Genomic DNA, 16,946 nt, shown 5'->3' on the forward strand with positions numbered 1-16,946 from the left:
GTGGGCCCCTGGAGTCAATGTCCCTGGTGGGCCCCAGACACCCCAGTCCGGCGCTGTTGACAGCAGTGACCTGGGGGTCTGAAATGCTTCCTGGGGCGATCCCCATGCTGTCCCCATGTCATTTGAGCACTGTCACTATCGTTTTGGGCACTTTTTAGGCTTTCTACAGACTGTCGGGGGTGCCGCCGCAAAAATGCTCGGGTCTCCCATAGACTAACATTGGGCTCGTTGCTCGGGTCGAGCACCCGAGTATCACGGTGAGCTCGGCCCGAGCTTCGAGCACCCGAGCATTTTAGTGCTCACTCAACACTAATTGCCACTCTTCGTAATGTGCAAACAATGTCTTCTTCAGGTGGATTCCACCTGGATCCCTCATGAAAAGCACTAGATAAAAATGTAAATGATTGAACATATGCACTGCAATATAAAAACAACTTGCTGTGCATTGTGTATTTTTCAGTCTTTTTCAGCTTCTTTTATCCGCTTCCAGCTTTGAAAATTATGAAGTGGTTAAAGAAAGTGATCGGTTCATTCTGCTGGTGGCTTCTGTTTGGAAGCCGCTCACTATTTTATATGTAGTTAACAAAAACACTGATGTTTTCCTTAAGTGTCTTCTTATAAAATAAAAAATCTGTGGGTATGCTGGCGTCTATAAGGTGCTGTGTGTACGTACCCTTAGGAATAACAGAATCTCTGGTCATCTCCTCCATTTTTGGCCAGAGTTTAGAGGATTAATGGGAGACATAGAACCGCTATTCTCCAGTTTGGGATCTAACCCTTCAGACATACTATATATGAGGTATAGTATTAATATACCATAAAAGTCAGTAATAATTAAATGTGAAAAGACATTAAACAATTTTAATTTTTTATTTCTTTGAATTAAAATTGCATGGAAGGATGAAGACAAGTTCTTGGAGGAGCCTTCAACTTTTGCACGTGTCTCTTGCTGGTCAGGAGGCCACAGGTAGGTGGTACAACTCCTTCCATACAGGTACAGCATTAATGGTGGATGTGCTGTAGTTTCTTCAGAGCGCTAGATTTGGGGGTTTTCTGTCCTCGAGATGTCAATGGTGCGTTGGTGGCAGCAGCCAAAAATGCAGCTTTCTCTGACAGCACGAGCAGCCCTGGATAATCCACGCCGGCAGGATGTTATCATCCGGCGGAAGAGAGAACCTAGGAGAAAAGATGTAAAACTGATGTAAGTAATGGGACTCCATATTAGAGGACACTACTGTGGTGTCACTGTAACATGACGTTAGAGGAATCTCATCATACAGAGGAGCAGAATCATTGTCAGCCATCATACATGTGACAATCCCACCACTGACGGATAACATCTGCTCCACATGACTTCTTCTCACTGACGTCATACAACATGGAGATTATCGTCACACTTACCTCGCCTAGTTTCCCCCTCTTCAACGTTCTCTGTTTTTAGTTGTTTTCTCAGTGTTCGAAAATATTTTCTTCTCTTCTGAACTGGAGATTCTAATCAAAAAGCCAGAAAAAAATGTTGATTATAAACTCCTAAAAGATGAGCTTTGTATCTTTATAGAGTTATGCAACTGATTAATATGAACCTGTAGCTTTTCTGGGTTCCGGTGGTGTCTCCCCAAAGAACCATGTCCCCATATTAATATGACATTACTTTCAGCAAGCCACGGTGTTATATAATCAGTTGGATAAAACTTCATTGTAACTTTAAAGAAGACCCATCACCAGGTCAAAAGTGTCCAAGATTCGCTCTTATTTTATGTCGGCTTCTCCCCTGAGTATTCTGATATTTGTTTTCCTAAAATCCACAGTACGGTTGTAGAGATATGGGACTTTTTATTTAGTGTTAATTATTATGGTCTTTATCATGTGGGCGTGGTAACCTAAGGGCACGCCCTAGAGGACCCTGTGAGCACCGCCCCTTTGTAAAGAATAAAAATTACCACTAATTACAAAGGCCCATAACTCTGGACCCGTATGGGGGATTTTAACAAAACAAAAAATAGAATACTCAGGGGAGCAGAAAGAATAAAGGAAGTAATTTTAGAGCCTTAATATTTAAATTTTGGATCATAGGCTATAATTGGATGGCCTATAAACCTGTACATACCTGACAATGAGGGCGAGGATGACTCACTGTTTTTAGCAGTAAAACACTGATTGTCTCCAACAGTTTTGGAAGGGGAAGATTCTTTCTGCCTGTTGGTAGAAAAAAGACACGTAAATTACAAGGAAAAAACAATAGAATAACGGAAGAACACCTGTATGTAAGGTCAATTAGGACAACATAGAGGAGATATCCTGCTCAAGACCACATTTTACCAGCAAGAATGGAGTCTAATTAGTAATATTGGCCTGTAGTGAGTTGGAAATGAATGGTTGGTCGCAACAATCAGCTGTTATTGAAGTTATCACAAGGAAGACCCACAGAGATTGTGTAGTCATGGGGTGGTGGATGCTAGATTTAGATTTGTGTTACTCATATCTTGTATTTGGATCCGACATATATCAGGACTAAATCTCATAATAATAATAATCTACTCACATTTCTGAGCGTTTTTCATTGATCTCTGGGGAACACCCTGGAGGTGACATAGGCACTTCATTGCCTTCATCACTGTTCTCTTGGGAACACTGTGGAGGTGACATAGGCTCTTCATTGCCTCCATCACTGTTCTCTTGGGAACACTGTGGAGGTGACATAGGCTCTATATTGGTCATCATCCCAGTATTGGTGATATATAGCTAAAATAGATAAAGAAATATAAAATAGATATATTTAATTATTTTTTGTAATTATAGGTTTCATACATTTTATTAGCCACATACTTACCTTAGAAGACCTTTGATAAGTTGATGCAAAGTTTTTGATTTCTGGCCAGTCATTGTCCTCACTTGTGTCCCCCTCATCTGAATTCATATGTTTGAAGCTGCTACTTCGAGCTAAAAAATACAAGTGTTATTAGAGATTATTAGTATAATACCCAGACAGTCACCATGTTATCACTAATAATGATGGGAACTGATTTTGACATAAAATGAAAGACAAGACACTCGTCAGTTTTCTGCAGATGACGTCTCATTTTACTTACTCATAAAGTAGCGGGTGTCCTCATCTGACTTTAGGTCAGGAACGAACAGGGGCTTCTGACTTAAAAGGTTGTCAAAGTCTAAGTCACGCATAAATGGATGAATTTTGATCTCATTTGCGCCTCCTGGAAAAGGAAGACAAGAAAGAAAGTAATACAGTCATTGTCAGAGAAATTGCTCCATATCTGTAGAATTTATGTTAATCTGAACTGAAGATGTAACAGAGCCGACATAAAGGAAATATATTGAACATTATAGCATGAAGAATGGGTAATAGACAAGTAGGTAGAGTACAGAACCTCAGTGCTGATCCTCATGGAACCCATCATTTGTCTGGTCACGCTGTAATAATTCATTGATAATACTATTAATATTACCTGTTCCAAGTCTCAGTGCTGGAATTTTTCTGAGCAGTTGAGTGATGATGCCTCGAGCATTAGTTGGAGGAAAGTAATTACATCTCCAAGGTATATCATCTGTTATATAAAAAGCAAATATTATAAGAAATAAAACCTCTTCATTTATTTTCATTAAAAAAAAATTCCTTAACAAAGCTAGAAAAAACTACAGAACTATTCAAGTCAAATAACAGTGACATCACAAGCATTCAGATTATTTTACTTACCCTGGATGATACTGTGTAAAATATTCCTTCTGCAAGCCCCTGTAAATGGTGGATATCCAAATAGAAATTTATATAGGATGATCCCTATTGACCACCAGTCAACAGGCCTTCCATAGCCTATCTTTAGGATAACTTCTGGGGCCATGTAAGTAGGGGTGCCAGCAGTCTGGAAACCAACAGAAAAAGGAGATGATGATCAATAAATATAATTGCGACACATAACATCAGTGGAAATGTTTTTCTAGAGAAATTATAAATCAGAGAAGGAGAAAGAGATGAGATCTGTAAAGTACAAGACCCTATAAGTAAAGCCTACCTCTTTATCAAGGAACTCTTTGGTGATGTCCTTAGTTGGAGTCTTGTAGAAGTCTGAGTTTGGTCTCATGAGGCCGAGTTTTGAAACCCCAAAATCAGTGACCTTAATATGTCCTGTTGATGTTATCAGGAGGCTGTGAAAGAAAAGATGGTGTCAGCACCAAGTAATAACCCACAGACTGTATAAGAAACTCTAACTTTCTTCCCCTCTAATATGCTAGAGGGGTCACTTACTTCTCAGGCTTCAGATCTCTGTGCACCACACCATAGCTGTGCAGGTATTCCACAGCAAGGACCGTTTCCGCAATGTACATACGGGCCAAGAGGACTGGTAAAGGACCCCTGTGCTTTAGAAGGGTACCACAGTCACCTCCTACAGGAGAAAGCAAATATGAGAACTGAGGGTTTGTTACAATGTAAATTACACATGATGAGTGGGAATGTGAAAAAGGCGGAGACATTGGGACAGGATGGTCCATATATACTGTATAATGTAGTGCGTATACTGTATACTGCAGATAGACCCTATACATAGAGACAGAGCCTCATCTACGAGCCTCTAATTTTTTTCTCTGTGAACGTTCTTATCTATAAAAACTCTTCAAAAAGACCAATCTTCCTTTTACCCATAGTGGAAATTGCTGCCGTGCTCAGCGAGGACATACTGGGGGACTTTCATAGAGATCAATGGTTTTTCAGGCATCTTGGTAACAGATGACTTATAATAATTGCAAAGAGGACATGTAACCGTCCATGTGGGCACATTGTGGTCATATATAGGTGCTAGGATTAAGCAGACGTGGGCTGGATATAGATACAATGGATGTGTCCTACCTGGTACATACTCCATGACCATACATAGATGAAGTTTAGTAGGAAAGGAGCAGAACGTGGAGACCACAAAGGGACAATCTGCGAATGCTGAGATGTCCCTCTCCAGAAAGGCCCATTCAAGCCTCTTTGGCTTTTTCAGGTTCTCCTTGTCCATTTTCTTCATAGCGCAGACTTGATTTGTGTCTTTATGGCGAACTAAGTGGACGGCCCTGGAGAGGAGAAAAAAACATGATTTACTATAAATTCTTATTAACAATCTATCTATAGATCTCATCAAATGATCTCCTGTATTAATGATTAATGTGGGGCCATCACTAGAAAACCATGTCTATAAATACATAAAATAACACTCCACAAATGATCACCAATGGGGGGTCCTCATCCACGTCACATCCTAACTGACCTGAATAGTGACAGATAGATGTGGACCGTGATGTGAACTCATAATTTGTCCATGGGAACATAACATGAGAAGGACGCAGAGACATCGTCATAAGGAGCCCTGGGAAATATATATAATACCAAAGTAAAGCTCACCCAAAGGCTCCACTGCTGATCAGTTTGATCGGTTTATAGTCGCTCTTACAAGGATTTCTCCCCAGGTTCAATGATCCGATCGCGGCCTAAAAAGGAATAAGAAATGACATTAAGACATAGAAACTGCAGGGGAATAAAAGCTGAAGATGCAGTAACGTCTCTCTTCTATATTATGTCCATGATGATTACACTGCAGCAGATGTAGGGGACGTGATACAAGCCGGACCCTGCACAGACACTATTATATTATAGGAGATATCCCCCTTATACAAAGACACAGGCGGAAATACAAACTCCGCACCACTGAGTACAGACTGTCCTCACAGATGATGAAGCCACAGGGACAGGTGGCCATAAAATACCCTGTGTCTGCCTGGAGTGGACATGGAGGCCTCCACCATCATAAATCTGACCTTCTGCTAAATGGCTGGTAATCTGGAGAAGATGAGACAAGGACATGAGATGTAGACCTGTGTCTGGCTGGAGAGGACAGGGAGGCCTCCACCATCATGAAACTGACCTTCTGCTATATGATTGGTAATCTGGAGAAGATGAGACAAGGACATGAGATGTAGACCTGTGTCTGCCTGGAGCGGACATGGAGGCCTCCACCATCATAAATCTGAGCTTCTGCTATATGGCTGGTGATCTGGAGAAGATCAGAGAACAATGACATGAGATGGAAACCTGTGTCTGCCTGGAGAGGACAGGGAGGCCTCCACCATCATGAACCTGAGCTTCTGCTATATGGCTGGTGATCTGGAGAAGATCAGACAACAAGGACATGAGATGTAGAAGATGATAGATCCTTACCAGGCGCTCCACTGAGTAGGCCGGATACTCCAGTACAAGCAGGACATTTTGGGCCAGTTGTTTAATAAAGGCCAATTCTCCACTTTGGGATTTTTCTTCAGCCTATAGAGATGAAAACAAAGTAGAAAGGAAAATCATGAGAGAAAAAGCAAAACGGAGGAGGCCATTTATATCACCATGTTACTTATGCTATCTACACTACAAGTACTACATGACAACTGACGAGGGATCCGGTCGCTTGTAAACCTTTAAATCCCCACGTCCTCCCTCCATACCCAATGTATGTATATAAGACACATGGCTGCTTGTGACCTGTGTAAAATGGCCACAGCAGACTCCAACTCAAAACGCGGGGTGACTGCAACAATGATAGCCCCACAATTATATACAGTAGATATCTAATAGGCTTTATACCAGAAAAAAAGCAACACCTAATTAAGAGTTAGACCCTAGCCGCACCACACCGACACAAGGGTTAAGGCATTAATATCCCACATTAATACCACTATCCTCACAGGACCGAAGTCCACTAGTTATATTGAGATGTAACCAAAGTCACTATTCCCCCAACAGTAACCTCCGTCCAAAGGACATCATATTTATCAAGACTCTGACCCAAACCTATCCCCCACCGCTGTGACTGTCCCAAAACCTCTACTTATCAAGTGCCAGCCTTCAAACTTTCCTCCCATCTCTTTATAAGGGCTGGTTGGATGCTGGAACGTGAAACTCCTACCTTCTTCCTTTTATTGTCCCCCTGTAACCCAGCTCCTCAACTCCTTCCCGCAAATGTACGGGTTATTAACATCCTGGAAGGGTCCTCACATGTGGAGGGGGCTCAGGAGCTGAGCTCCCCAAACATGCGTATATGAAATAGCCAGCATCTGTCCCTAAAAACCGTGGACAACGCAGAATTCTTCTGTTAACCATTTAAATAAAGCTGTCAGTCTGTGACAGTATCATTTCAATTGTGCATGCACCGATGCCTGAGCACTCTTGCTTTCATCGGCCCTCCACAAGGCGATCACAGGGGTCTAATGCATTTCTAGGACAACCAGGGGTCTGCTGAAGACCTCCGTTGCTGAAACCACGGTCCTCCTTGTGAAGCTTAGCTATAGGCTGAGCTCCAGAGGAGATCAAGATTTTCACTATATAGCGCAATACTGTAGTATTGCAATATATAGTATGAGCGATTTGCAGGATTAAGTCCCCTAAGGGAACGAAAAAAAAAAATTAAAAATAAAGAAGAAAAGATTTAAAAAAATGTTAAAAATATAAAAGTTCAAATCACTCCTCTTTTCACCATTTAAAATAAAGAAAGGAAAAAATTAATGATCATATTTGATATTGATGCGGTTGTTAAAGTCTGATCTTTTAAGATAGGGAATTAATTAATACGATCAATAAACACCGAAAAGAGGAAAAAAAATTGGATTTGTGGTTTTTTTTTGTCTTCTCATTTCACTTAAAAACATTAATAATAAACAACCAAAACACCCATAGAATCTATGATTCTATGACACTCTATGTACACAAAGTTCACTGCAAAACTCAAATCTTCACTCATCCCAATCGACAGAAAACTAAAATGTTATGGGTCCCTGAATATAGCGACACAAAGAACCATTGCATCTCACTTGGAATTTTTTTCCCTTGTTTCAGTACAATGTATGGTAAATAGAATGGAGCCACTGAAAGCTACAACTTGTCCTGCAAAAGAATCAAGCCCTCACATGTCTATGTCAATGGAAAAATAACAAATTTATGGCTCTTGAAAGAAAGTGAGGAAAAAATGAAGGCATAACAACTGAAAACTCTGTGGTCCATAATTGGTTAACCAATCCAATTCCCCCCTACCTCCACAACCCTCCCAATAACCCTGTAGATATCACCCTCTCCCTTGTCATGTAGCCTGTATGCCCTATTACTGCTCCCCGGCTATTCTTATCTGGGTATTTGGTACAGGTTAAACTTATATTCCATTATTATTTTCCATTATTACTATATGATTTGTGCAGATTGTCTGCTATTTACCTGTTGTACTAATGTCCATATGTTCTTCTGTAAATGCTCAAGATATTCTGAGCTTATATGACCTCGTTTATATTTGGTCAGGCAATCTCTCACAAGCTCCATTACCAGCCGGTAAGTGAAGCTGAGGACGCCATCGGGTAGTGGTAGCACAAAGTCAGGGTCATAGGTGGTAAGAATCCCCTGGAGTAGTGCTAACACCTGAAGTCTGTCTGGAGGAATTCCAGACATTTCCAGTAAATCCAAGCGCAGTCTGTATATGACTAGCTATATGGCTTATCACACCGACAACAATGACACCGGAAAGTCAAAGTGACAACTAGAGTGTAATCACTTGTAGAAGTAGTGATGGTTAATTGTGATGTCATAATGGAATCTTGTGTTCTACTCTTAAAGGGGCAGCTTACCTTATAAGGAAGTTGCTTAGCATCCCTTAAGGAGGCAACAATATAGGCTGAGCATCGGTACCATATGCAGACATGGATGATAGAGCTATGGACGCTTTACTCTTCTGAGCAGTTAGAATATTATTATGTTGTTACATAAATTATTTATATCTGTTCCACACAATAAAAATTACAGTGTTTTGTATCAATAAGAAAGTCAGATTCCGGGGCTAAAAGACAATGTATATCTTTGTACCGTGTTAGGGGCTAAAAGAAGTATCTTTACTGAGGGAACAGGGCCGGACTAGGGGCTGCGCCCAGCTCTGGCATAGGACGCACACAGGCCCATGTTACTCTACCACACCCACTTTCAAAGATGAGGGTCTCTATTACAAATATGACCCTGCCTACCATTGGAGAAAGTATAAATTTACTACTCCCCGTGATACCAATTAATTAGGATGATCATTTAGGTCTCTTTATCACATTAATAGTTCCCCTCTGGATCTCCTTATAATAATATTAGTGCCCCTCTGGGTCTCCTTATAATAATAATAGTGCCCCTCTGGGTCTCCTAATAATAATAGTGCCCCTCTGGGTCTCCCTATAATAATAATAGTGCCCCTCTGGGTCTCCTTATAATAATAATAGTGCCCCTCTGGGTCTCCTTATAATAATAATAGTGCCCCTCTGGGTCTCCCTATAATAATAATAGTGCCCCTCTGGGTCTCCTTATAATAATAATAGTGCCCCTCTGGGTCTCCTTATAATAATAATAGTGCCCCTCTGGGTCTCCTTATAATAATAATAGTGCCCCTCTGGGTCTCCTTATAATAATAATAGTGCCCCTCTGGGTCTCCTTATAATAATAATAGTGCCCCTCTGGGTCTCCTTATAATAATAATAGTGCCCCTCTGGGTCTCCTTATAATAATAATAGTGCCCCTCTGGGTCTCCTTATAATAATAATAGTGCCCCTCTGGGTCTCCTTATAATAATAATAGTGCCCCTCTGGGTCTCCCTATAATAATAATAGTGCCCCTCTGGGTCTCCTTATAATAATAATAGTGCCCCTCTGGGTCTCCTTATAATAATAATAGTGCCCCTCTGGGTCTCCTTATAATAATAATAGTGCCCCTCTGGGTCTCCTTATAATAATAATAGTGCCCCTCTGCGTCTCCTTATAACTTTAAAGGGAATCTGTCAGAAGGATCAGCTCTCCCTCCCAAGCCGTCTATATGGGCATACGTTATACACGTGTTCCCTTTACCAGCGAGGTTGGTCGACTGGGATAAGAAAATCATTCAACGAGAGACTAGATGGATTTTATTATCTAATGGCCTATTGTTATAGTGTGATCACTATTCAGTATGGCCCTATTACATAGACTATCACCATACAGTGTGTATGCCAATTGTGGCTGCGCTCTTCTATACGGCATAGTCGGCCATTTGGACGGACTTCTTTTCTTTATCTATACTTTTAATCTTGGCTGCACTGAATATTGATTCAGGGTTAAATGATTCTCCTTTGTGTGTGCATCGATTATATCTGGTACATTTACACTATATTAATACATCCTCTATATTTATAATATATCTATACACCTATATTCCCTGTTGTCTTGCTGCCTAGCCATTATGGGAACCAATCTGGACCTATGATGTGATAAATACTTGATGAGATCCATAAAACAGCGCCCCCTATTGGAGCCCACTGTGCGTTTCAAGCATGGACCTTCTGGTATCTGTATGGGGAGGAAACCTCTCGCTGGAGCGCCGCGTGCCTCCCAATGCGCACTGACGCCCCCTCCGGTCTCATCGCTGGAACACATTTTTATGTAAAGTGTCATTGAATGCAGCAGCCGGGTCTAAGCTCCTAATAAACACAACCCTCCGCCTGCCCCGCTGTGTTATTACAGGCTCTATTCCCCTCCAAGCCTAAGCGTCAGAATGCCTGCTCCTCCTCTTACCTCCCCCTTTCACCTGCTGTTATAGTACAGCCTGTCTGGGCTCTGTATTAAAGCCTCTTATTAACCCTCTCCCCCTATGTATCTACTGGTAGACCCCATATTAATATAAGCCCCTTGCATACCATGAGCTGCAATATTATTATTGTAAGAAACCCCATGTGCACTATTATGATCAGGCATAGATGGGGGCATTATTATTCAGTATCGGCACACAGGGGGCATTATTACTATCTAAGGCAAGGGTGGGCAATTAATTTTCCAAAGAGATCACATGAGAGACCATGACTGTTGCGGAGAACGAACCAATAGACAGATATGAATTCTGCTCAATAGTCATATCAACATATTAATTACATTTATTATAATATATTAATATTATCACTAGAGATGAGCGGTGTTCGACTGGAACTGTTCGCCAATCTCAAATTCGAGCTGTTTTGGGCGGTGTTCGAGCCGTTCGGCGAACATGAACAATTTGAAAAAAATCCGGCTGTTCGAGGTTATGTTCCATAACTGTTCGTGCACCAAAATCATAACTGGATTTTTTCTCAGTAATGCTGAAAATTAATGTTAATACGCAGTTTGAGTGTACAGCGGGGCGGGGGGAGGGGCAGGGGATGGATCTCTGCAGAAATAATGAAGATCTCCATTTTTTTTTCTCTTTCCCCCATTTACAGTGGGGAGATGCAATCTGTCAGCCTATCAGCAGCTCACACACGGAGCGAACTGCTTTTTTCACACAAGCAAAGGCATGTGTCATTGGCAGTGTATGTCACATGTCCTTGCCCTATAAGACCCAGCCATTTTCCATGTAGCCACCATTTTCTCACTGCTGCAGCTGCGTGTTAGACGGCACCGCTGTTGCTGTGTGCGCTATACTTTGAGTGTTCATTTCAAGCCAATTTTCGCACAAATCTACAGATAGCTTGGGAGTAGGGGATAGTTGTGATTGCAGTCCTTTTGAGGACTAGGTTACATCATTTCCTACGACTTTTATCAGGCAGGTCTGTGCTCTTAAATAGATAGGTTGGGAGTAGGGTCTACTTGTAATTGCAGTCCTTTTCTGGACTAGGTTACAGCATTTCCTAGGACTTTTTGCTAGGCAGGTCTGTGCCAGTGCTGTGCAAGTTTTTTTCACAGCATTTGGCTAAATCTAGCTAAGCAAATCCTTTTTGGCCTCTTGCAGTGTGTGTTAGTCAGTGGAGTAGCCTATCTGTGTTGCAAGCTGTACCACCTGTGTATAGAATACAAATTTTTTTACTGCACCTAGCCAAGTAAAACCTTTTGGGCATAGCATCATTCTATTAGTCCATCTATACTAACCTCCACCAGGTTGCAAATTAAAAATAATTTTTATCTGCATCTAGCTCTGAAAAAAAAATTGGGCTTGTAGCTGTGTGTGGGACTTGTTCTATTAGTCCATCTATACTAAGCTCCACCAGGTTGCAAATTAAAAATAATTTTTATCTGCATCTAGCTCTGAAAAAAAATTTGGGCTTGTAGCAGTGTATGGGACTTGTTCTATTAGTCCATCTATACTAACCTCCACCAGGTTGCAAATTAAAAATAATTTTTAGTGCATCTAGCTCTGAAAAAAAATTTGGGCTTGTAGCAGTGTGTGGGACTTGTTCTATTAGTCCATCTATACTAACCTCCACCAGGTTGCAAATTAAAAATAATTTTTATCTGCATCTAGCTCTGAAAAAAAATTTGGGCTTGTAGCAGTGTGTGGGACTTGTTCTATTAGTCCATCTATACTAACCTCCACCAGGTTGCAAATTAAAAATAATTTTTATCTGAATCTAGCTCTGAAAAAAAATTTGGGCTTGTAGCAGTGTGTGGGACTTGTTCTATTAGTCCATCTATACTAACCTCCACCAGGTTGCAAATTAAAAATAATTTTTATCTGCATCTAGCTCTGAAAAAAAATTTGGGCTTGTATCAGTGTGTGGGACTTGTTCTATTAGTCCATCTATACTAAGCTCCACCACCTGTGTATGTAATAAAATTGTTTTACTGCATCTAACCCAGCCAATACTTTTGGGCTAATACAACAGTTTGGCCACTCAGCTCTGCTCGGTTCCCATCCATTGTTTTTTGTGCAAACAACTCCAGAGTTGTCAATTAGTTAACCACCAAAATGAGTGGAAAAAGGCCTGCTGATGGTGGAAAGGGGAATAGGTGTGTTGGGAAGGGAAAAAAAGGTTGTGTCCGTGGGGTAGGTGTTAAAGCAACAGTAACATCTGCAGAAGAAAGACCATCTTCCAGCCAAACTAAGATGTCTACTTCTTTTAGTGGACAATGTGATAAGATCCCTTTCTTACGGCCACGCCAATCGCTACAAATTCCAGATGAGGCACAAAAACAGCAGGTGCTTCAACGGATATCAAGTGCTCCTTCAAGTGGGCTCTCCTCCACCTCAACCATAATGTAGACCCTCGTTCCCAAACTGTATCTCCTGTTGGTGGAGAGAATGAGGAAGGCGATGATGAGACTCAAATACCTGATTGGAACGACAACTTGAGATTTTTGTCAGGGCAGGAAGAGGTTGACTCTGAGGACGACTGGTGTGATAACACACAGGGTGATGATGACGAGGTTGGAGATCCCACTTACTGTCAACCCACAGTCAGCCAGTCGATGAGGTCAGCAGAGGAGGTGGAGGAGGATGCTAGTGACGACGAGGTCAGGTTGCGCCTTCCTGGACAGAGACGTAGTACTGGAAGCACGTCAACAACTGCATCCTCAAACACAACTCTGCCTCTGACCACAAGTCGTAGTGGCTCTTCAGGTCGCATGGGTGCTAAGCCTTGCATAGCTTGGGCATTTTTTCAGATCGATAAGAATGACCCAACTCGTGTTATCTGTAACATTTGTCAGAAAAAGCTAAGTAGAGGCCAAAAAATACATAGTTTGAGTACTTCATACATGAACCGGCACATGGATATGAAGCATAAGTTGCAGTGGGAAGCTCACTGTGCTACAATGCGGCCTAGCCGGCTGGGCCAACCACCATCAGCCAAATCTTGTGCATCCGCAGCCTCTTCATCCTCTGTGACTGGGGGGACAGCAGTCACACCTGTTTTGGGACGCAGACCGGCCACCTCTTTACCCGCAACAGCCAGTGTGATTGTCAGGTCATCATTTTATTTGGAGGTGGAAACACCAGCTGGTGTTGAGCGCTCTCCGACATCGATAGCACCACCTTTGGATCAAGGCAACCTAACATGTCCGCCTGCATCTTCCTCACAGACCGGCAGTTTGCCAGGGACACCCTTCTCAACCCCGTCTAAGCACAACAGCCAGCCCTCGGTCCCTCAGATGTGGATGTGGCACCCAGGGGAATGGGGATAACTCGGTAACCGGGCCTTTGGCCTGGCCTTTAGGGATGTCGCGGTGGTCGGCTCCCGGGCCCGTACCCTGGGGTCTCTCCTAAAAAGGGGTTGATATTTGTAAAGTTTATAAAAGAAAGAGTTCGTGACGCCACCTGTGGTTTCTGGTGAGGATCACCAGCGCTGCGCAGTCTACTGAGGCTGATGATAAGGCAGCTTGATGGTATAGCTCTCCACAGTTAGAGCTGGGCCTCAGGGCAGTATAGGAACAGGGATGCAGGATATAGAGACTACTCTGGGCCAGAGCAAGAACAGGGACGGACACGATAGTCACTTCAGTACCTTTTACTGGTGGAATTTCAGGCACTCCCCGGAGCACTGTAGGGTGAAGGGTGTATGTCCAGATCCTCCCCAATGAGCAGGTTTTGGGCCTCCTGGTTCTGGCTTCTGCATAATAAGTTTCTGACCTGCCTGGAGCTAGGCCTAACTTTGTCTCTGTCCTGCGCTGGCTGACCTTGTGGTAGGGCCTTCTCTTGGAGTGCACGCTCCCGACCTACGGGGCCTATGTGTCTCCTGGCTCTGGTACGTATCAGCACTTTAGCGATCCTGGGACCTGTAGTTCTCCAGGGATTCCGGTTTATCTTGCTGGGTCGTGGAGTTCCCGGCAAGCTTCGGACCCGGTGTCCGGTAAATTCTTCTTCTCGGGGTGAGCCAGCTAATCTCCTCTGCTCCCCTATGAACTAACTCTCTACTCCTTTGCCTTCGGCCTACTCGAGCCCTCGATAGGCTACTCACACAAACGGCAGCGTGCCGCGGTTCACCGATCTTATGGCGCCGGCACACCTACAGCTCACCTCACTGAGCTACACCGAGTCTTGATCTGGATAAGCTCCACTGCAGGGTAGAATGCAGGAGCTGGAACAGGCTTTTGTCCTCTGAGGTAACACGTCTCAGACTGCACTGGACTCACTGCTAAACCAGACTCTGACATACTAACGGCTGCCTGGCCCCACCTTCCCTTATATATCTCCCTAAGGAGCTCGCTCTGGTGGTCTGAGGTGGAAGGTGCAGATGTGTGAATGGTTATGGGGGCCTCTTGTGGAGGAGTCCTTCAATACACCCTTCTGGGTCTGTGATGCCAAGCACAGCTGGGCTTCACATGGACAAGTAAAAGACCATTTCCTCCTAGCCATGAGAAAGCTAAGAGGTTGAATTTCACCATCTGCAAGCTCTTGGCTACATAAATGCTGCCTTTCCGCCTGGTGGACACAGAGGATTTTCGAGACCTTATGTCCCGTCACAGTGCCCCAGTACCAGATGCCCAGTCGGCACTACTTCTCAAAGAAAGGTGTGCCTGCACTCCACCAGCATGTCGCACACAACATCACCGCTTCTTTGAGAAACTCTGTGTGTGACAGGGTGCATTTCACCACAGACACTTGGATGAGTAGGCATGGACAGGGGCGTTACATGTCGCTGACTGGGTACTGGGTAACTATGTTGACAGCAGGACAAGGGGCTGCTGTCCAAGTCTTGCCGTCCCCACGAGTTGTGCGTCAATCCTCTTTATCTCGAAGTTCCTCCACTGCTTCTGCCTCCTCAACCTCCTCTCGGTCCTCCACCTGCACCCAAAGCCTGTCTGGTCATGCCACAAGCTTTCTAACTGCGCAGAAGGGATCCTGCACAGCTCCTTACTATGCTGGCAGCAGGGCTCAACGTCATCAGGCGGTTTTTACTTTGAAATGTCTGGGAAATGTGAGTCACACAGCTGAGGAGTTGTGGTCAGCTCTGGAGAACCAGTTTCATGAATGGTTGTCTCCACTGGACCTGAAACCAGGGAAGGCCGTGTGCGACAATGCTGCAAACCTCAGTGCGGCCCTTCGCCGGGGCAATGTCACACACGTGCCTTGTATGGCTCACGTGTTGAACCTGGTGTCCAGCAATTTTTAGGCCACTATCCTGGACTAGATAGCCTTCTGCAGAGGGCACGGTCGCTGTGTGCTCACTTCCGCCGTTCGCATCCCGCAGCTCAGCGACTTACATCTCTACAGAAGTCGTTGAGCCTGCCACTTCACAGGCTAAAACGCGATGTGCCTACCCGGTGGAATTCAACTCTGCACATGTTGCAGCGACTGTGGCAGCACCAACAAGCCCTGGTGCAATATGTTCTGACGTATAGCCTGGGCCAACGAGATCCAGAGGTGGGGCAAATCACGCTGGAGGAGTGGTCTCAGATCAGGGACCTATGCATCCTTCTGCACAGTTTTGAAATGGCGACGAAGATGTTTAGTGCTGACGATGCCATTATCAGCATGACTATTCCGGTGATTTACATGCTGGAGCACATGTTAAACAGAATTCGGAGTCAGGTGGTGGCACAAGAGGAGGTGGAGGAAGTAGAGGAGGAGGAGTTGTATGCGGAAGGGCTAACATCTGCAAAGTCCAGACGGTCGGCAGCACCAAGGCGGCAGGCATGAGAGGGTGGGGGAGATGGTTTTAGCAGGTCGCATGGTAGCAGCCAAACTAGTGAGAAATGTGCAGGAGCCCAGGAAGAAGTGGAGGACGAACTGATGGAAGACTCATCAGATGAGGGAGACCTTGATCACATTTCTGTTGTGCGAGGTTAGGGCAGAGGAAGGAAGCATGATTGTTACCTCGCCACCAACACAACAGGGACTTGGTGCTCCTGGATGCGCAAGACACATGAGTGCCTTCTTGCTGCACTACCTGCAACATGACCCTCGAATTGTGAGAATTAGAAATAATCCTGACTACTGGGTTGCCACACTGTTAGATCCCCGGTACAAAAGTAAATTTGCAGAAATTATTCCTGCCATAGAAAGGGATGCACGCATGCAGGAGTATCAGCAGAGACTGTTGCAGAATCTTACATGTGCTTTTCCACAAAACACCAGTGGTGCACGTAGTGAATCTCACAGTTCCAACTTGCCAACTGTGGGACCGTGGAGTGTTCAGCACTCAAAATGTAACAGAAACACAGTATCTGCTGGTAAC

General features: G+C 43.8%; 1 protein-coding gene and 1 long non-coding RNA gene across 2 annotated transcripts; both read right to left on the reverse strand.

Annotated features, from left to right (window-relative positions):
• Window positions 1–1,413: 1,413 nt before the first annotated feature.
• On the reverse strand, window positions 1,414–2,660 carry LOC141257927 (uncharacterized). Its single transcript, XR_012318129.1, has 3 exons — window positions 2,543–2,660; window positions 2,108–2,196; window positions 1,414–1,491 (listed from the first exon to the last, which is right to left on the reverse strand). It is a non-coding gene; the product is annotated as an uncharacterized lncRNA (long non-coding RNA).
• Window positions 2,661–2,665: 5 nt separating this feature from the next.
• LOC141257827 (microtubule-associated serine/threonine-protein kinase 3-like) lies at window positions 2,666–4,155 on the reverse strand. Its single transcript, XM_073672842.1, has 4 exons — window positions 4,029–4,155; window positions 3,713–3,878; window positions 3,465–3,563; window positions 2,666–2,685 (listed from the first exon to the last, which is right to left on the reverse strand). Exons 1-4 carry the CDS (start codon window positions 4,095–4,097, stop codon window positions 2,666–2,668), a joined length of 354 nt encoding a protein of 117 aa, XP_073528943.1. The 5' UTR covers window positions 4,098–4,155.
• Between the last annotated feature and the right edge of the window lie 12,791 nt (window positions 4,156–16,946).

This window comes from Phyllobates terribilis, unplaced genomic scaffold, assembly GCF_046119375.1.
Source record: "Phyllobates terribilis strain yellow unplaced genomic scaffold, ASM4611937v1 Scaffold_3__8_contigs__length_932513732, whole genome shotgun sequence".
Lineage (NCBI taxonomy): Eukaryota > Metazoa > Chordata > Amphibia > Anura > Dendrobatidae > Phyllobates > Phyllobates terribilis.